The sequence below is a fragment of the Diaporthe amygdali genome, assembly GCF_026229845.1.
Source record: "Diaporthe amygdali strain CAA958 chromosome Unknown NODE_27_length_698932_cov_65_101997, whole genome shotgun sequence".
Classification (NCBI taxonomy): domain Eukaryota; kingdom Fungi; phylum Ascomycota; class Sordariomycetes; order Diaporthales; family Diaporthaceae; genus Diaporthe; species Diaporthe amygdali.
In genome coordinates this window covers 381,214-400,231 of record NW_026517047.1, presented here as the reverse complement: position 1 = coordinate 400,231, position 19,018 = coordinate 381,214, and the positions used below count along the sequence as shown (strand labels likewise).

General features: G+C 50.1%; 8 protein-coding genes across 8 annotated transcripts; 4 read left to right on the top strand and 4 right to left on the bottom strand.

The window, feature by feature from the left end:
• Positions 1 to 299: 299 nt before the first annotated feature.
• J7T55_000649 (uncharacterized protein) lies at positions 300 to 2,224 on the top strand (the record flags this gene model as incomplete). The annotated part of the gene is made up of 7 exons (XM_053131582.1): positions 300 to 677; positions 751 to 915; positions 979 to 1,066; positions 1,118 to 1,211; positions 1,276 to 1,343; positions 1,404 to 1,632; positions 1,687 to 2,224. The coding sequence occupies 7 exons, from the start codon at positions 300 to 302 to the stop codon at positions 2,222 to 2,224; spliced, it is 1,560 nt and encodes a 519-aa protein (XP_052990380.1).
• A 208-nt stretch (positions 2,225 to 2,432) lies between these two features.
• On the bottom strand, positions 2,433 to 3,652 carry J7T55_000648 (uncharacterized protein; the record flags this gene model as incomplete). The annotated part of the gene is made up of 4 exons (XM_053131581.1): positions 2,433 to 2,601; positions 2,655 to 3,174; positions 3,230 to 3,472; positions 3,532 to 3,652. 4 exons carry the CDS (start codon positions 3,650 to 3,652, stop codon positions 2,433 to 2,435), a joined length of 1,053 nt encoding a protein of 350 aa, XP_052990379.1.
• A 290-nt stretch (positions 3,653 to 3,942) lies between these two features.
• J7T55_000647 (uncharacterized protein) lies at positions 3,943 to 6,068 on the top strand (the record flags this gene model as incomplete). The annotated part of the gene is made up of 7 exons (XM_053131578.1): positions 3,943 to 4,003; positions 4,342 to 4,488; positions 4,539 to 4,710; positions 4,761 to 4,830; positions 4,883 to 5,571; positions 5,619 to 5,830; positions 5,890 to 6,068. 7 exons carry the CDS (start codon positions 3,943 to 3,945, stop codon positions 6,066 to 6,068), a joined length of 1,530 nt encoding a protein of 509 aa, XP_052990378.1.
• Positions 6,069 to 6,292: 224 nt separating this feature from the next.
• Positions 6,293 to 6,991, bottom strand: J7T55_000646 (uncharacterized protein; the record flags this gene model as incomplete). The annotated part of the gene is made up of 1 exon (XM_053131577.1): positions 6,293 to 6,991. One exon carries the CDS (start codon positions 6,989 to 6,991, stop codon positions 6,293 to 6,295), a length of 699 nt encoding a protein of 232 aa, XP_052990377.1.
• A 1,095-nt stretch (positions 6,992 to 8,086) lies between these two features.
• Positions 8,087 to 9,406, top strand: J7T55_000645 (uncharacterized protein; the record flags this gene model as incomplete). Its single annotated transcript, XM_053131576.1, has 2 exons — positions 8,087 to 8,927; positions 9,117 to 9,406. The coding sequence occupies 2 exons, from the start codon at positions 8,087 to 8,089 to the stop codon at positions 9,404 to 9,406; spliced, it is 1,131 nt and encodes a 376-aa protein (XP_052990376.1).
• Positions 9,407 to 10,652: 1,246 nt separating this feature from the next.
• Positions 10,653 to 11,033, bottom strand: J7T55_000644 (uncharacterized protein; the record flags this gene model as incomplete). The annotated part of the gene is made up of 1 exon (XM_053131575.1): positions 10,653 to 11,033. One exon carries the CDS (start codon positions 11,031 to 11,033, stop codon positions 10,653 to 10,655), a length of 381 nt encoding a protein of 126 aa, XP_052990375.1.
• Positions 11,034 to 11,941: 908 nt separating this feature from the next.
• On the top strand, positions 11,942 to 15,022 carry J7T55_000643 (UDP-Glycosyltransferase/glycogen phosphorylase; the record flags this gene model as incomplete). The annotated part of the gene is made up of 1 exon (XM_053131574.1): positions 11,942 to 15,022. The coding sequence occupies one exon, from the start codon at positions 11,942 to 11,944 to the stop codon at positions 15,020 to 15,022; it is 3,081 nt and encodes a 1,026-aa protein (XP_052990374.1).
• Positions 15,023 to 15,042: 20 nt separating this feature from the next.
• J7T55_000642 (uncharacterized protein) lies at positions 15,043 to 18,964 on the bottom strand (the record flags this gene model as incomplete). The annotated part of the gene is made up of 9 exons (XM_053131573.1): positions 15,043 to 15,106; positions 15,435 to 15,998; positions 16,143 to 16,670; positions 16,735 to 17,007; positions 17,081 to 17,186; positions 17,246 to 17,854; positions 17,908 to 18,285; positions 18,354 to 18,546; positions 18,689 to 18,964. 9 exons carry the CDS (start codon positions 18,962 to 18,964, stop codon positions 15,043 to 15,045), a joined length of 2,991 nt encoding a protein of 996 aa, XP_052990373.1.
• Positions 18,965 to 19,018: the final 54 nt, after the last annotated feature.

The window sequence follows — 19,018 nt, the reverse complement described above, 5'->3', positions numbered from 1 at the left end:
GGCACGATTCCTTCACTGGTGTGGGGGTTTGGCGAAGACTACATTGTGGTGTGTATGGCATATCAGCACCTGGCAGGATATCGGTGGGTGTTTCGGCCAGAATCGTGCTTCCTGTGTAAATCACACCATCGAATGATGCTCCACATTGAATTTCAGGGTTGGTGGCTGCGGGTATATGTCAGATTGTGATGATACCGAATTGTACAAATGAATTCTGTCAACGTCGACCTCAGGGCGGCTGTGGATCTACTCAGTTTTGTTATTTTGTTTCCAGGCACTGCGACACGCTATCGGCAGTTATGGCAGCAGCTAAGAACGACCCTACCGTCATCAGTGAGGGTGAAGAATCAACCAGAACTGTACAGTCCAAGGATGATTTGCACTTCGCTCGTCGCGGGGCCGACATCGATGAGGCGATAGCGACGGGGGATATCTCAGGCTTCGACGCCGAGCGCATGCGGGCTCGCGCGTCCTTGACGGCCGAGGAAGAGAGGAAACTCATGCGCAAAGTTGACCTGCGCATCATGACCCTGTGCTCCCTTCTGTTCCTCTTCAAAAACATTGATTCGGACAACATATCAAATGCCAGGATTATGAACAGAGGAACTGATAGAAATATCATGACACAACTGGGCTTGACATCGGATGAGTACAATTTGCTCACTGTATTTTATTATGTAAGTGATTTGGTACAGTCCTGCGAAAGAACATACTAGTTCATCCTTTCAGAGGTTCTAACTTGCTCGCCAGGTGCCATACATCCTTGGAGAAGCCCCGTCAAACCTGCTGTTGAAGAGAGCAAGCCCCAGCACCTGGCAGTCCAGAATCATGGTGTCTTGGGGGATTGCTCTCCTATGCCATGTGCCTGTGACGAATAAGGCTGGGATATGGGCAACTCGGTTTCTTCTCGGATTGGTAAGTTTTGCATGCAGAACAGAGAAACTGAACAAATCGATCCTCGCTCACACGCAAGTCTAGGCCGAGGCCGGCATGTTTCCAGGAGTGATTTTGCAAATGTGTTACTGGTACCGTCCGGATGAGATGTCGATTCGATTGCTTTATTTTTGTAGGTTGAACTGATAGCCAGTGGAATCCGCATCTAACAGTATTCATACAGACATTCTTGGAAACTTTTCTGGCGTAGTGAGCGGTCTTTTAGCATTTGCTTTCGACAGCATTTCAGGTGCAGCAGGGCTATCAGGATGGCAATGGTAAACAATATCGCTCTGGTCTGGACCTGCCTTAATGTTAGCTGATCCTTGGGCATATCTGCAGGCTGTTCCTCGTGGAGGGTGTGGTGACAGTAATCTTCGGCGTGATCATCTACTTTATCCTACCTGATTGTACGGATAATCCCCGATTCTCACATTAAGTTCCACTTCTGCTGACATTGTTGTGGCCAGTCCCGCCTACGGCAAAGTGGCTCACTGAGAAAGAAAGGGCTTTTATTCAGGCTCGCCTCCCCCCCAATGCACCTCGAGCGGAAGAAATGGATTTCAAGTTTAGTGAGATCATCTCCTCACTAAGAGACAAACGACTTTGGCTCTTCACCTTGATCTGGGCCACCTTTACTATCGGGACTAGCGGTGTCCGGTTTTATCAGCCGACAGTTATTGCAAACCTTGGTTTCACGTCAGTATCTTGACTGCAGACTAGTTGCACGAGCCAGACACTAATGTCGCCTAGGACGATTGCACGCGCCCAACTCCTCAACCTACCCATCTCAATACTTTCTATCGTCGTCATCGGCATTACAGGCTGGTTTGCCGATAATGGCAGACTACCCAGACCGGTTTACCCTCTGACGCTCATGGCCATTATCCTGGCTTGCTACGGCGTCCTGGTAGCATACCCTAGCAACGGCGCCGTATACACGGCCACTCTCATCGGCAATGCCGTGACTTCAGCCTGGTTTCCAATGATGTGGCCGTGGCGTGTGCAGACGACGTCCCGTGCAACAGGCTCGGCATTCTCTATCGGATTTGTCAATAGCTACGGCCAGATTGGCGGTGCGGTCGGGCCGCAGATTTTCCTGAGCAAGTATGCACCGAGATATACGCAGAGCTTCGGTGCCGCCATGGCTTGTGTTGGAGCCTGTGTCGCTGTTACTTTGGTTACTTGGTGGGTGACTCGGAAGATCGAACGCGAGACACGGAGGTTGAAGAGGGCAAAAGTCAAGGCTAGCAAGGATGGGTTGGCGGTTTTGGACGATGTAGCTGTCTGAAAATCTGCGAGGCGGAAAGCGACATTGTACACATTTTCTAGTATTTGGTCTGGACTTCTGTCTCAGTGTAATCTTATGCTTGCTTCTACAAGCGTGTGAGCACATGAGCAAGCAACGCCATAGGCGAGGATTCAAAGACTCGCGGGTTACGCTACAAACCCAGATACCTTAGGGCGTATCAACTTTGCTCTTTCAGTGGAATCTCTGCCTAGTCCATTATAATAGCAGCCTTGATGCAATCCTTATTTCTAACGGCGTCCAATGCTTCCCCAAATTGTTCCAGCTTGAATGTTCTATCCACGATTCCTTCGACCTTGACCTTGCCCCTCTCTAGGTAATCGATGCTCGCTTGTAAGCAGTACATTTGCGAGAATGATCTGTATCGTGTGAGTGCCAGCACTCAACTTCAAGCCATGGTAAGAGCACTCACCCCATGATCGTTATTTCATCCTTGAATACCTTGGCTGGGGAGACCTTTACCAAAGCTTCTTTCTTGTACACTCCATAGTACATCAGCTTGCCGCCCTTGGCCACGAAATCAATCGCCATCTCTGCTACTTGGTGAGATCCAGACGCCTCGACTACCACATCGAAGCCGTAGGGATGTCTCCTTTTCAACTCGTCCCATTGCGACTGGGGATTATTTCGATCAAGCTCGACATACTCATCGCCGCTTTCGAGCTTTCTTGCTAGGTCCATTTTCTTACCCTTGTTAGAGGCCACCACCACATGTAGACCTCCATTGTTTCTCAGCAATTGAGCCAAACAGAGGCCCGTTGGTCCTGAACCAATGAGTAGAATTTTAGATCCGACTCTTGGCCGGATCCACTCGAGCCCATGAATAGCACAAGACGCGGCTTCAAAGAGTGTGGCGTCTTCCCATGATAGTCTTTCAAAGTGAAATAGCTTGGCCGCAGGAAATACACAGTACTCAGCGAAGCCGCCGTCCACTGCAGAAACGGCATTGTCAGCAGATACCTGAGCTAAATTATAATGAGCACTCACAATGAACGCCATGGCCGAGGAAGTTCTCGCAGTGAAGGAGCTGACCCCGTCGACAGTAATGGCAATGGCCGCAGAGTTCCGAGTTGTCTGCCGTGACTTTATCGCCGAGGTTGAAGCCCGTCACCTCGGAACCTAGCTTGACGACTATACCGCAAGTCTCGTGGCCGGTGATAACAGGCATTCGCGATTCGAAGTCTCCGTCATGAATGTGAAGGTCCGTACCACAAACGCCGCACGACTTGACTGCGCTCAATGAGTAATTGCTTCTCAAATTCCCTCGCATAGTCTCCTTCATAGCGCACCTTTGATGAGAATTTCATGAGGCTTAGGCTCCGGGACGGGCACCGTGGCTAAGGAGAAGTCTCGCAACTTGTTGTACCTGATGGCCTTCATTTCTTCTGGAATTCTATAGTTGGAAGCCATACTTGGCAGTTGTTGTGTTTGAAGGGCGCGAGAAGGTGTCTAGGGCAATATGAAAGGCTTAGGAGGCAGTGACCAACGAACCTTGTCTTCTAGATGCTGACGGTGAGATGTGTCTCTTTTTGTAAGCCATTTCCCCGTGCTTTTTGGGCCGCCACATGGGACAACTGGTCCACATGTTCCGCACTTTACCCCGGTGCTAACCCGCATATCCGCAACCATTTGATTTTTACGGACCTCAATCTTCGCTTTGCCTTATTTCGCGTCGGAGAAATCCCTCGAGACGACTCATCATGGCTGGCTATGCCTCGTCTCGAGGGTCCCCCTTGTACTCCCCCGCGTGGGTCACCTGGGGTAACGAGCCCCAGCGTGCCCCATATAATTACCCCATGGGGTAGCCTCTCTACTAGTACACATTATATGCTCTTCGGGAATTACTGAAGCTCCCCAGCATGCCCCAGATAAATACCCCATGGGGTAGCCCTTTATGCTCTTCGGGCATTACTTAAGCTCCCAGTTGCTGCTACCGTTCGTAGCAGGATTCTTTGACAAGAAGTAATTTACCATCCTCTTGATTCACCCTGTTTCCCCATTTATTCTACTTTCTACTCTCTCCCGAACTTACATTATGCGTCCATGGCTTGGCAGAGGCAAAAGGCTCCAGGCTGGCGTGACCTTGTGCTCCCTCTCAGCCTTCATCCTCTTCGGTTACGAGCAAGGTGTCTTCGGCCCTATCCTACAAAATGAAGATTGGTTGGATCAATTTGATCATCCTTCCGACTCCAAGACAGGGATCATTGTCTCATGCTACAACCTAGGCTGTCTGATGGGATGCGTCTGTGAGCTAAATCTTCCTCTCTTTCAGTTTAAGTAACTAATGGAATGACAGTGAACTTTCTCGTCGGCGAGAAGCTTGGGCGTCGTTGGACTATCTGGTTTGCCATGGTTTGGGTTGTGGTTGGAACTTGTTTGCAGACCTCAGCCTTCCATATCGCTCATCTGGTCATTGGTCGCATCATCACGGGTGTCGGCACTGGCCTCAAGACTTCGACGGTTCCTACGTAAGAGTTGTAACTCAACATGGAGGATTTTACTGATACTTGAAATTCAGATATCAGTCAGAGCTTTGTAAAGCAGCATCTCGAGGCCGCCTTGTCAGTGCAGAGGTCCTATTCATTGGTGTCAGTACCCTTTTCATCCAATTCTCATATAGGAGCTCAACCGAACTTACAGATCGGAATCGTGGTTGCCTACTGGTTCAACTTCGGTATGAGCTTCGTGGGCGGGCCCATCGCTTGGCGTCTCCCTATCGCTCTACAAGCCGGAATGGCGATAGGAGTCATAATTCTTGTGTTCGCCTTGCCTGAGTCCCCGAGATGGCTGTTCTACCACCGCCGGAACGAAGAAGCAGTCGAAGTACTCTGCGCGATTCACGACAAGACCCCCGACGATGAGTTCATCGTCGCCGAAAAGAGGGCTATACTCCAGGCCTTGGAAATGGAGTCAGAGATTCAACGATCCTTCTTCTCTGCCTTCAAGAACGATGACCTGAAGACGGGATACAGGGTCTTCCTTGCTTGGCTGATTCAACTAATGAACCAGATTTGCGGAATCAACTTGATTGTTTATTATATACCATCCGTCTTGCGCCTCAATGTTGGCATGGGCGCTCAGCTAAGCCAGATTTTAGGCGGCTGCATTCAGATGATGTTTATGTTTGGAAATCTGCTACCTACGTTTGCCCTGGATCGAATGGGTCGGCGCAAGACCATGATCTGGGGCTGCGCTGGCTTGGGCATTTGTATGCTTATGGTTGCAGCATTACTCTCGCAGGCAGATGGGGGCGCTACGTCTCGAGGAACGAATTTTGCCTCCGCGTCTATCACTTTTTTCTTTTTATACATGCTTATTTATGGAGCAACGTGAGTACCGACGCCTAAGAACTGATCAGCTTCTGACACCAATCTAGCGTCGCCTGCGTCCCTTGGGTTTACGTGCCCGAGCTGCTGCCCCTGAGCGCCCGCACTCAGGGAACCGCTATTGGCATTAGTAGCAACTGGCTCTGGAACTTTACCGTCGCGATGATAACCCCGGTTATTATTAATCGACTCCAGTGGAAAGCCTACCTCATCTTTTTCACAACCTGCATGATATTTGTTCCCCTGGTCTACTTCCTTTACCGTAAGTCCTTCCTCGCCGCAGCCCTCCGAGGTTGACATGACTCACTGACGAACATGCAGCCGAAACAAGTGGCCTGAGTCTCGAGGAAATTGACTTGATCTTCATGGATGGAAGAAATCCTGTTGTTGTTGGTTGGGAGATGGTTCAGCTGAAAAGGGCCGGTGGAAATATCCCCGCCTTCCCCGAGGCCGCAAACGCAAAGGATGTGCAGGTCGAAACCGCGGAGAGGGTCAATTGAACAAATTGGCACACGGTAGTGGACAATAATATTGTTGAGCCCGGGATCTTAAATTTGATGCCTCACTTGCCTACCTCGCACCGATCGGCGACGGCCCTGGCGACTTCAGTGGCTGGGTAGCAGAAAATCTGTTTCCAGAACATGCCTCTGGCGAGAATGGCTCCGGTCGAGACCAACTGTACCAAACTCCTTGGAATGAACGAAAACAACGCGAGGTATGAGGACTATCGTCCCGGCGCATGCGAATCGCCTTCGAGCGCCCACTTATCGTTTGGCTCCTGACCATGATTGGGATCACCCCTGACCACGCGGTCCACCTCCTCTCGCACAATAGGATATACATCCCTCCACGAATTATAACCGACCCAGCAGTCATGATGTCCATAGCCCGGCACGATCTTGAGCTTATACATATCAGGCCCGAAAGTATCGCAAAGAAGTTTGTAACTCTTTTCGACAGACTCAGGGCTAAACAGCTGGTTATCTGACCTGGCAAGCAGCAGGATCGGAATGTCTTTGAGCTTGGCGACGCCTTCGCGTGTCGCCATATTACCAAACAGTGGTCCAGGTGCCTTGAGCTCGCCATCTTGTCCCGCACTCGTGAAAAACTCGAGTAGGTGTACACTCAAATCTGTGACACTACCGGCGACGACCTGGTCGATGTGCCGGTGCGTGACCTCGTCTAGGTTGCGGTGATTCCACATGCGGCCAAGTGTGAATCTCACACGATGGCACGTCGCGTTGTTGCATGATTCTTTCTCATCTAGAAGCTGTATAGCTCGCAAGGTCTGGCTGATTAGCCGCTGTGCCAGACTGTCATCCGCAAAGGTCCGCAGACTGAACCATTTTCCAAAGAGACTGGTCCGAATCTTGGCTAACAAAGTTCCCAGGCCATTCACTCGGAGGTGGTGAAGGGTGCCCATCATGGGATTCATGAAAACCTGGCTGGCTGTAATTTAAGAATGCTTTTAAAGGTTAAAATTAGTCGTAGAGAGAAAATGAATGCTAGGCTACAAATAGCCTCTTTTGGGAGGTGCCTTCTCTAGAGAAGATCTGTGGCCTGTGTCCTGAATAGCAGGGTCTGCCCGGTGTTCTACCTTTTCCCTGAGTTTCTTTGATGCTTTTTGCCTTCAGCGGGGAGGGCAGGGTCATTCGCATTCGGAGTCACGGAGATGCCGTTTAGCGCGTGTCGCAGCACGAGAGGTTCCCACACGAAGAGATAGAAATGGCCCTTCTGGTGTGTCCTGTGACTGAATCCAACTCGCAAGTAACTATGCTAGGTACCTCCGCCTCAGTCCATGACTTTGCCGTTAGTTTGGAGCGGAAAGTCATAGGCTGGAGCTAGCTTAGCAGGCACGAGACTTGTTGCAATCAAGGTCATCGAGTCGTACACTTTTCGTATCAAGCAACAAACACTCCAAGTTATCGTGCGTAGTAGCCATGACCATACTGCTTTTAGGATCACGTTTTACGCAACCATATATACTTGTTTTGGTGAATTAATGGCGTCTAGCACCTATGGAAGACGACGTTCACCTGGACATGCCCTATCAGTTATGAGTTAGGTGAAATGGCCTGGCGACGCCTCCTTAGTGAAGGGTTGATGGTCATTTCCTGGCACCGGCTGTACGCTAAATGGATCGAGGCGATGAGTATGATTAGCTTCGGCAAATTGCCTTAAAACATTTTGGTATTAATGCTATTGGGCCCACCAATAAACCCCGCTCAGTGTCTGAGGCCCAAACACAGCCTTCTTTTCTACTCCTCAAAATTCGACAATCAACAAACAAATCTGCTTCCTCAAAGGGTTTCTTAAACAAAACCTCAGCAAGTATGGGGGCATTTGAATCTACGGCCCGCTATACCACCAGAGTACTAGCCAAGAATCCGAGACGCCTCGATCGAAAAATACAAAGCCGGCTGTTTCCCAGCGGGAAATCATTCACTGGGAAAAGATCTATAAAGAACGCTTCACAAGGACATTTATCTTTTCAACGCACACTCAGAAACCACTTACCATGCCCCGTGGCGGAAGACCTATGCCATCGCAAGCCCCGTGGGAATGGCGTTTGGACACCGACACTCATTCGAGTCGATGGAACCCGCGCTACATAGAGGAGGCTACACAAGAGCCGATTTCAATGGAGCTAGCCGAGCATACAAGATGTGAGCTGAGGAAGGTGTACTATGGCTCCCTGCTACAGTGCTGGCTTCGGACCTATCTGAAGGAAGCGTGGCTGCCCCATTGGTTTTATATACCTCGTGTCCCGTATTTAACCGACGGAGTCATCTTTCCTCATGCAAGCCAAATCAAAAATGGACACCTCCTGCCCGCACGAGTCAGATCATACATCTCGGGTGAACCTGAGGTAACCTCCTTCAATCGAGACGCCTTTTCGACGCAGAGGCTCGAGGACTTTCGATTGTGGACTGATGATCCTTCCCAAATACCCGACGATGATATACTCCTGACAAGGTGTGCATGGCTTAATCAGACGACCGCCATCTACTTTGAACCGGAGTTTGAGGAACGTGGACCTGACTATTTTGGGGTCCCATATATTGGGCGTGGCCTCTTCGCAGCCTGGCAGGAAGTCAATAGCGACAGAGAAGAAGAACCCAATTTGCAACAGAAGCGTTATTTCGCAAACTCTATAATGCTGTTGGGCGGACCGAAAATAAGGCCGATTACAGATATCATCAGCACACATAGGCACATCTGTGACGCCTTAGCGGATATGCAAGACAAACCCGTCAGTTCAAAGGACCCTTACTCCTGGATTGAGCACGGCGCTGAGATGGGAGTCGTTTATCCATCCATTATAATTGTCGTCGACGACGCACGAAATTACTGGATTGGTAAGTCGGAGGCTGAGAGCCGTGATATAATGTTTAAAGAATTTGGCGTTTTGTTGGTGCGTACAGGGAACGAGGAACACCTGAGCGAGCCGATTGACTTTTTTAGTCTGGGTGGTACTATATTACCACTCAGCCGAGATGAGTTATCACAACTTGAAGATAAACAGCAAGTGGTCCGAGTCCGCTTAGACACAGCTGTTCGGTTTATCATGGAGCTCGAGCGCCGTGAGCAGGTTCGCTGTCCCCGTCTTATGACAATGAAGAATATACTGGACGAAGAGACTTTTCGTGACGCTGATAAATTTGCTGCGGGCGCGCTGGCGATGGCCGAGGAGAATGGTAGTATTGATCGGAATTTCGACACTTGGGAGGCGGTCCGTAGGGCCAGGGCATGCCTTGACGGGGAGTCTTTTTATGTCGATACCGAGTTGGCCGAATCGGATAAGCTCGACTATTGCCCTATCCGTCATTGGGTTTGATAGGCTGGCGGTGATAAGAGACTGGCCAGCGAGATCTGTTCCTGAGTCTGCGAGACCCTTCGAGGTGGGATTCGATTGACAACTATCCACCAAATCCATCAGGGCCCCCCTTCCATTCCTCAGCCTGCTCAACCGAAGTTACCCGAAGGAGAGAATTGGCTGTACTGATAAAGGCTTTTCTTGTCAATTCTTTTCATTTAAAGGTACGAGCATGCTACTTGGCGCCTTTGCGCAGGAGTGCTTTCCCACAGGTAGCGTTCAGATACCATCCCTGGATACCGCCTGGGTACCAGGGGAGGGGGCTTTCATGCATCTCGGAAGATGCTGGGATCCAATCGCTTTTTTACTAAGAATATTATTTGAGACGGTGCTTGCGTCTGGACCCTCCGCGGACATCTGGATGGAGACGAGATAGGACGGTATGGTCGTCACATTGACTTTTGTAAAGAAATCCTCTACGATGCCAATCTAGATTTAGAACCGTAGAATCTCAATCTCTATTACTCGTGTTCGCGCTCAATTCACCCAATGTGGTTCCTCCAGATTATAGCCCCTAATTAAGTGGGCAGTGATATTTCTCCCACGCTCGGAACATTGCTCAGCTATTAGCATTAACCCAAGAGCTCATCTGGAACACGAATTTAGTACTAGCTGTACTGAGAGAGAGATTATGGAATCAGCATCTGCGCTAAATCCTGGTAACAGTCTACCTTCCAAGCTATTGTGTTTCTCGCTTGTTTCCCCGGAACTTCAGCGCTCACGTCTACGTTTCTTGACTTGCTTCTTCAAGTCTGCAAGCAAGAATTCACACCTCCTTGCCGTCTCGAAACTCTGTATACGCAACATCAGATATTACTTTCTATTTATGGAAGAGGAAGGGGTTGCTTCAATAGTATGGTGGACTCCTCTGAACTTACCGAGGACTAATGGATATTCACAATGTTCATCGATTTCTCCGAACAACTGAAAAGGCTAGGGATGCCATCTTTGTTAGCCCAGCTCTTCAATACTGTTTAATTACCACTTCAGTAGAGATTAACCTCAGAAACACCTGGCGGAGCAAATCTGATAACGTTTGTGCTGAGGTCAAACTTCTTCCAGTCCCTAAACGTTTGCTTTTAATCTCAGTATCCTAGCACTTCGAGTCATTACCACATAGTCATGCGTTCATTAATAGCATTAAGCTTACCAGGTGCTGAAACACAATCCGCAAGTTACGGGTATTCCTCTGTGTGGCCCTTGCATGCTATGCGAAGGACTGCCACATGATCTCGGATGGTCTGAGCTGGTCGACGGGTAAATTTCCGTCCCGATCCTTGTTGATCATAAGGATCAAGGCGCCGGATTTCGCGTGAACAATTGTGCGACACAGAGTGTCGTGCTTCGCATTCTTTCGCCGGCTGCTGACCTCTACCCACGGGAGGTTGGTCGTCACCATGTTCTCCCGCGCCAGCGGGTGGCTTACATCTTCGCGAGTCCTTTCGACACGGTCCGAGGTGCCCGTGACGATTTTGTAGGCGGCTCGCATATCCGGGGCTGGTCCATCAACTAACCATTCCGGATCTGCTTGCTTCTCGTACAGCTGGCGCCCGCGGGCAATCGCAGATTGGTAGTACTCGTCATTCATCGTGGGCATTTGACACAATAAAGAAAATATGGACCCACGGCTGGTATGTTTACGGGAAACGAACCTACGAAGGCGTACACAAGGGAAACACGTACATGACAACAAGGCTTCGCGTAGTGTTCCTTGGAACTGGCAGGAGCACTCTGCATTGCTACGTCGGTGATGTATGAGCTTCCCTAGTCCAGCTCACAATTTGCAAGTACAGTCAGAATTAAGGAAAGTGCTCTCCGACCTGCCAAGCTGAACACGCTGACCATACCGTGCTTTGGTGGGCCGCAGAGATGGTCACTATGGCCCCCACACGCTTTATATACATATATGTACGTGCTCTTTTGAAGCGCGAAGATAGTAGAAAGACTATGTCTTTGAACTTCCGTAGTCTGTTGCGGAGGGTCGGGTCCGCTGTGGAGATGCTCTTCGTGGATTCCATGGTTAATGCAATTGCGAGAGTCGTGCGAATACAGATCAATAAGGGGGTGAAGAAGCTGCACAGATACACGAATCCTGCCTGGAGATGCGACAAAGCTATGCACAGAAAGAGCGATTGCCGAACACGCAGTTCATATGTGAAGATTGATTTGTCAATGAAGAAACGTGTATTCCAAGGATGTGCTGCGCCACGGCTGACCACCGCGCTAAAAGCTGCTGCTTCCTTGACATAGATATACTTTGAATCATCATTGCTGACTTCGATCGGCTTTTTATCAAGTACGAGAATATCCCGATCCCAGCTCCATCTGCCATTTCCTCACAGCCCACTGGTCAATTCACGCACACCTGGCATTGACCTGCGACTGCGTCATCTCACCCAGCCATTCGCCTCAGATAATACTGATGCCGTGACTGAACGAGGCAAAATTAGCCTGCCTTCTATCACTCACATCATAGACGCTCAAACTCCCTCAGAAATGGGCCAACCTAGTCCGGACATCGTGGTGCTACACTCCATACCTCAAGAAGCACAAGCTGCCACTGCCGCCCAACTCGAATCCGCGAGACCCACGACAGACAATGCCCTCCTGCATCAGACCGACCTTACCGATCAAGAGCTGACTGAGGACGGTGTTTCCCCTCCGACTCGCAGTGAGATCAATGGCGGGGTCCGCGATGAAAACAATGGCACGGGTGCCAGTGTTCGTCTCACCGACGATGGCCGTGTCGACATCCGCATCAACCATTTGAATAGCCGTTTGTCCCAGATCTTTACTCCTGCTTTACGTCAACATGTCCAGGATGTCCAGGATAGTCGCCCTATCCCTCCCCCATACATTCCTCCCTCTCTAGGAGGCGAAGAGGGAGTTCTTCCACCTCCGCCCTTGAACGTCGTCATCCAGGTTGTGGGCTCTCGCGGAGACGTGCAGCCCTTCGTTGCCCTGGCAAAAGTTTTAAAAGACACGTACGGCCATCGTGTACGTCTAGCGACTCACCCTACCTTCAAGGACTTCGTTCAGGAGCAGGGCCTGGAATTCTTCAGTATTGGCGGCGACCCCACCCGGCTAATGGCCTTCATGGTCAAGAATCCCGGCCTCAGGCCGGGATTTCGCAGTGTGGTAAGCGGAGACGTCGGCCAGCGAAGAAAAGATGTTGCCGAATACATTCAAGGCTGCTGGCGATCATGTTACCAAGCTGGTAAGGGAACCGATGATGACCTTTCCGAGCCCTCTGAGGACAACGCTGTCTCTGAACCTGCAACGAAACACTTTGTTGCCGACTGTATCATCGCCAATCCCCCAAGCTTTGCCCATATCCATTGTGCAGAGAAGCTAGGCATCCCGCTCCATATCATGTTCACTATGCCATATTCTCCTACCCAGGCCTTTCCTCATCCCCTGGCTAACATTCAATCCTCGAATGCCGACCCCCAACTTACTAATTACGTCAGTTATGCTATGATCGAACTCCTCTCGTGGCAGGGCCTGGGTGATATTATCAACCGATTTCGCGTGAAGTGTCTCGGTTTGGACCCCCTCAGTATGATCTGGGCCCCCGCTATGCTCCAGCGTCTTAAAATTCCTCACACCTACTGCTGGTCTCCAGCCCTAATACCCAAACCGAAAGACTGGGGCCCTCACATATCTATCTCTGGGTTCTACTTTCTCAACTTGGCCTCTGACTACACTCCTGCCCCTGACTTACAGGCATTTCTCGACGACGGTCCACCTCCCGTCTATATTGGATTCGGGAGCATCGTTTTGGATGATCCCAATGCGATGACGGAACTCATTTTCGAGGCCGTGGGGAAGACAGGCCAGCGTGTCCTCCTTTCCAAAGGCTGGGGAGGCATGGGCGCGGACGAGCTTCACGTCCCCGACGGCGTCTTCATGCTAGGCAACGTGCCACATGACTGGCTTTTCAAGCACGTCTCGTGCGTCGTGCATCATGGCGGCGCAGGAACTACGTCGGCAGGCATTGCGGCAGGCCGGCCAACTGTAGTTGTTCCTTTCTTTGGAGATCAACCCTTCTGGGGCGCCATGGTCGCCCGAGCAGGCGCAGGTCCCGATCCGATCCCTCACAGACAACTCTCAGCGGACAAATTAGCCGATGCCATCAACTTCTGTCTGAGGCCCGAAAGCCTGGACCGAGCCAAAGAACTCGCGAGCAAGATCGCGGCGGAGCGAGGCAGCGATATGGGTGCCCAGTCGTTCCATCAATTACTCAAGCCCGACCGACTCCGTTGCGCCCTTGCACCATCTCGACCCGCCGCGTGGCGCGTCAAGCGCACCAAGGTCAGGCTGAGTGCCTTTGCTGCCTGTACTTTGGCGAACGCAAATCTTTTGAATTTCCAAGACTTGAAGCTCTTTAGACCACAAGAACACTACACCGACGAAGGTCCCTGGGATCCAATATCCGGAGGGTTTACGGCATTTGTGAGGGCGGTTGGGGGCATGATGATGGGGCTAGCCGATGTTCCTTCGGAGACATGGCGAGCTCTACAGATTCCGGCTGGGCGCAGCCGACAGCAGTCCCAAGCATCAGTGCTGACAATCGCGAGCAAAAGCGAGATCTCACTTGTGGGGGCGAAATTAAGCCCGTCGACTCCCCTTGGTCAAAATGAGACGAGCTCGACTGTAGGCGGCTCTCTTACTCAAGTTCGGAGCCCTCCTGACCTCTCCGGTCACTCAACACCTACTTTGGACGTCGGATCAAGCTTTATGCCTAGTTCATTACAAGGCCAGTTGAAGTCGAAACAAGACGACGCTACCCGAAGCCGGATCCGTAATCAGAATGAATCTAGCTCCGCCAAAGACCCCGACATGCTGCGCCCGACTGGCGTGCACGTGAGCAAAGGCGCCGGGCGTTTTGTAAAGGCGGTTGCGCAGGCACCAGTGGATATTTCAGTAAATTTCACAAGAGGGTTCCACAATATCCCTAAGCTTTGGGGAGACGACACTGTGCGCCCTCAAGAAAGGGTCAGCGATTTGAAGTCGGGCCTCAAGGCAGTGGGAAGGGAGTTTGGCTTTGGCTGGTACGATGGCGTCACTGGCCTGGTCACTCAGCCCTGGAATGGCGCCCAGAAAGAGGGTGCCAGCGGCTTTGTGAAAGGGGTCGGCAAAGGGATCGGAGGATTCCTAGCTAAGCCGAGCGCGGCTGTCCTTGGTATCCTCGGTCATACGATGCAGGGGGTCAGCAAAGAGGTGCAAAAGTTGTTCGGCAGCAATGTGCAGGATTATATCGCCGCGTCCAGGGCAGCTCAAGGGTACGAGGAGTGGCTGCAGAGCTCCGATGCAGAGAAACAAGACGTCATCGTCCGGTGGAAGCTAATCCAGAAATACCTTAAGAAGAAAATCAACCCTGACGAGATGGTGCAAGATGTCCTAGAAGCACAGCAAAAGGAGAAGATAGAGGATACAGAGACCCGCCAAAACTGCGGACATACCGCGAGTTCCGCTCAGTCCACCGCTGCAGATGCTCCGACCCTAGATCCCGAGAGAGCCATACTCGCCATGGCTGGCTCACAGCCCCCCGAAGAATCACTAAAAGCGGCTTAAATCAACGAATCCCCCGACTATTAGTCCAGGAGACGCCACGTGGAGATGCCAAAGAGGATTCCGATTGTCTGGCTTGCTTTTGATCTACAAACAAAGTTAGACACACCACGCGGTTCTTACAAGCCAAATATCAGGACAAGAATCACTGACATGAGATCCCGGCCAAGAAGTTTCTAGGGTGGCCGTGGCGATGAAATTACCATGGCCGGCACTATTGCAAGTGGCTTCCAGTCAGAAGGAAACGTCAAGATCAGCAAAGATAGATTAGCGATTTTGGATGTCAAAGTCAATCGAGAACATGTGAGGCGGAAAACGATATAGTGGATATTTTCTAACATTTGATCTGGAGTAATATTTCAGTGCAATCTATGACCTTGGAAATTTTAGAACTATCAGCCTAATCATGGCTTACAAGGTAGGAAGATTGGGTTTATGAATATAAGACGAGTGCTGCAGAAATAAAACGTGTTCCCTCGCAAGGTCGTCTTCTACGCTACCTGATGTGGCCCCCGCACCCTCAGAGTCCACTTTCGAACTGCCTCCCGTTGCCTCCTGCCGCTCTTCCATGAGAACAGGCCGCAGGCACTGCATTCCTGTCTTACTCTTGAAATGATCTGCCAACTTGTCTTGTCGGGCAAATGTCAATTTGCACCCCCATGTCGACCCGGACTTCAAGGTTCCGAAGCAGACGAATTTCTTCTCTCCGACATGTATCGCTTCATGCCTTGTCTTGTCATACTGTCTCCCGAAAGATGCACCACAGACTGTGCAAGAGAATGGCTTCTCGTTGGCGTGGCTCCGCAGATGTGCTTTCAGGTTGTGACCCCGCGTGAATGTCTTGAGGCACACATCGCACTGGTGTTGACTGGAGCCGGCTTTGATCTTTTGCATCTTCCGTGGTGGCTCTGGAAATTCGAGGTCTCCGTCTGTGTCGAATCCGTGAATTTCCAACATATGATTATTCCTCGCGTCTTTGCTAGAGAAACCCAGGGATGAGAAATCGCAATCGGAAATATCACAAAAAAACGGTCTCTCGTGGCGATCGATGTGCTGTTGTCTTTGGGACTCGTTCTGAAAGCCGTGATGAAAATAAAAGCAATTTGTCCGAGAGCATTTGTACCAATTTGTTCCATAGAGAGCTTTCAGAGAAGACCTCTGCTCATCGGTGAGCTGGGATTTCCCACTACTTTCGAGGACACCTCTCACCCGCTTGACCAATTCCAAAAGATCCAGCACGTGCTCACTCTCTAGTGGCTTTCCATGGGCTCCAAGTTGTTTCCGTGACCATGTAACAGCTTGGGAAAGCTCTTTGTGGAAATCAAAACGGTCGAAGATCGAAAGCTCTTCTTTGATAGAATTAGGCACTGTCAAGTCCGCTGCCGGCTGTTTGTAATGTATTCCAAGGAAGACCTCCAGCTCCTCACCGAGTTCTTCCAAATTCTTGCTTTCTCCCGGGGACTCCGAGTACTCCTGGAGGTGAAGAGACCAGCATACCACCGCATATTCTAAGTAGGCGAAGAAGCCAGCCATCAGGGCCTGGTGTGTCATTTCTGCATCAGCAGTGGGGTCTGCAGGAGGCAGGTTAAGATATCCTAAAGTAAGGCAGGTGATTTGGAAATGAGATTCGCTCGGTATGACTTCTCTCGTTCTAATGAGGTATCTTCACGGGTCATCAGCTAGTCTTCAAGTCGGTCTTCCAGCTGGGCTCTTACTCTCTAGCAGTTGGGTGCACAAAATCCACCGTTCCGTCTTTATGATGATCAATCAAAGAGCCACAGATATCCTTGGGATTCTCTCGCCATATCCTTTGTGAGATTTCTTTCGGATCATAATCGTCTCCGTTTAGATCGACGCAGTTCGTTGCCTGGAATTCGTACCACTTCAAGGGCCGTTTTGCACAGACCAGCCATTGAAGAAGACGTTGAGCATCGCTCTTTCTGGTTGACGTGGTCTGGTTGAGGATTCTCTCTACAATGCGGGCGTATCTGTACTCGGTGATAAGTTTCATGATCATAACAACGGTCTCATCCCAGTGAGAAAGGTCAGGAATTGGCATACACTTGATCGAGTCCAGCCGGAAAGTTTGCTAACTCTGAAATGAGATTTTCCACTGAAGTTTGTTCGTACATATTCTCCATAACAAGTTTGGCGAATAGAAACATGCCTGGCGAATGATCAGTAATTATAGTCTCAGCGTGAGTAAGTGGAGGCTGCTAGAAATACCTTGGGACTTAGCTGTGACAATCTTCGCAATGTCGTATCTCATCCCTGGTAGGTTTCCAAACTTCTGCTCGATCTTGTCTTTCCAAATTCTGACAAAAGAGTGGATATCATGCTTTGTATCTGAAGGGCAGACATTTATTGACGGGATATTGGACAGGCCCTTTCTGGCCTCTCTGTCGTCTTGGCTGACAAAGAGGCATCGAATTGAGTCCATGTCCGCAGTAGGAAGGGCCTCAACAGTATTCCTTAAGAACTCCACAATATATCTGCGTTCCCTTGCATCACACTCATCAAGGCCATCCAAGAGTATGTACGTTCTTTTGGAACATCTAAGGGCAACACGGAGTAACTCTCCAGCCAGGACCTTGGTATGTAAAGAGATTTCACCGCAATTCGAGGACTTCTCGTAAAAGTATTGGATCAGGTGCTTATTTTGGTCAAGCAATTGGGACAGAAGTCCTTTAGCGATAGCGAGAAAGCTGTTTCGACTCGTATCTTTGTGTTTGCAGTAGAAGAAGGCGATCGACGTGTCCTGTGTTGCGGCGCCTCGAGATAGTCTTTGCGACTTTCGAATCTCATCCACAATACAGGAAACCAATACTGACTTTCCTAGAAAAGTTCAGAAAATATCGCCAGTGTCATCTATCTGGAGCACTGCTTACCTGCACCAGGCTTACCCGTTACCCATAACAGTGGATTGTCACAGAAATGCGGATCCGTCCAGTTCGTGAATTTACGATCCCTTACCAGCCATGAACCTGCATCAGCACAAATTCTGGCTTCTGCAATTTCTTCCTGAAATCCTTGTGTGTTGGGAGCACAGAGCCACTGTGTAACATAATTTTGGCGTCTATCGAGCTCGGCCTGTCGTTGATTATTGAACTCGTCCACGGCGATGCGGTGAATTCGCCTGACTTCCTCGAATTGAGCGAGAGATGCTTCGGTTTTGAGCAAATTATAGTTCCGTTGCATTTTGGTCTTCACCAAGTCTATTTTTGAGCTGAAGCCTCTCCATGCTGCTTGAAACACTTGTTGCCAAACTGTGAACGGTTAGACATCGTGGTAAGGAACTCAATACCATGTGCTGGAAATTGTGTTGGGCCTTTACCTTTACCCCGAAAGTACTTCATGGCTTCCCTATGGAAGTCTAGAATATCGTGATAAATCCAGCTAAGGATCGTCTTCGTGTAGGGTCGACCAGAGGTTAGATCTTGTAAAGAGCTGAGAAGAGGTAGTTCCCCCCAGATGGTCTGGTAAGCCTCAAGAAGACGGTCTAGAGCATCAGCGTACTTTGAGGCCACCTGTACGTCTATCTCAGTATATCCATGAATCCTCTTCCCCCATCTTCGCAATGACTTACCTTTAACAGAAATCTCATAGGCCCCTGCATGCATCTTAGTACCAGCCAATCCGTACGTGCTTTCCAGCCCAGCGAACGCTTACCCAGACGAATGCTAGTATTTCAGATGTATTCACGAAGACGTCAACAGCGTGGCCATATTGCTCAATTATTTGAAGAAAAGGCTCGAGCCTCTTCATGTTCCGCATTCTTCTCTTGGCTTCCTGTTCAGTTTGTATTCGCTTGATGGTAGATCGCAAGCTGTTAAGGTCTGCGAAACGGAATTCTTTGGCCTCGTCTGGGCCAAGTTGGGCATTTTTCTTGAAGTCTTCGAGGGCAATCTCGAACTCGCACAGTGTTTTACCTGGCGTGTTGCTCATTCTCGTTGAACAATTAAAAAATCAACCGGAAGCATTGGCAAGAGCTAGGGAGTA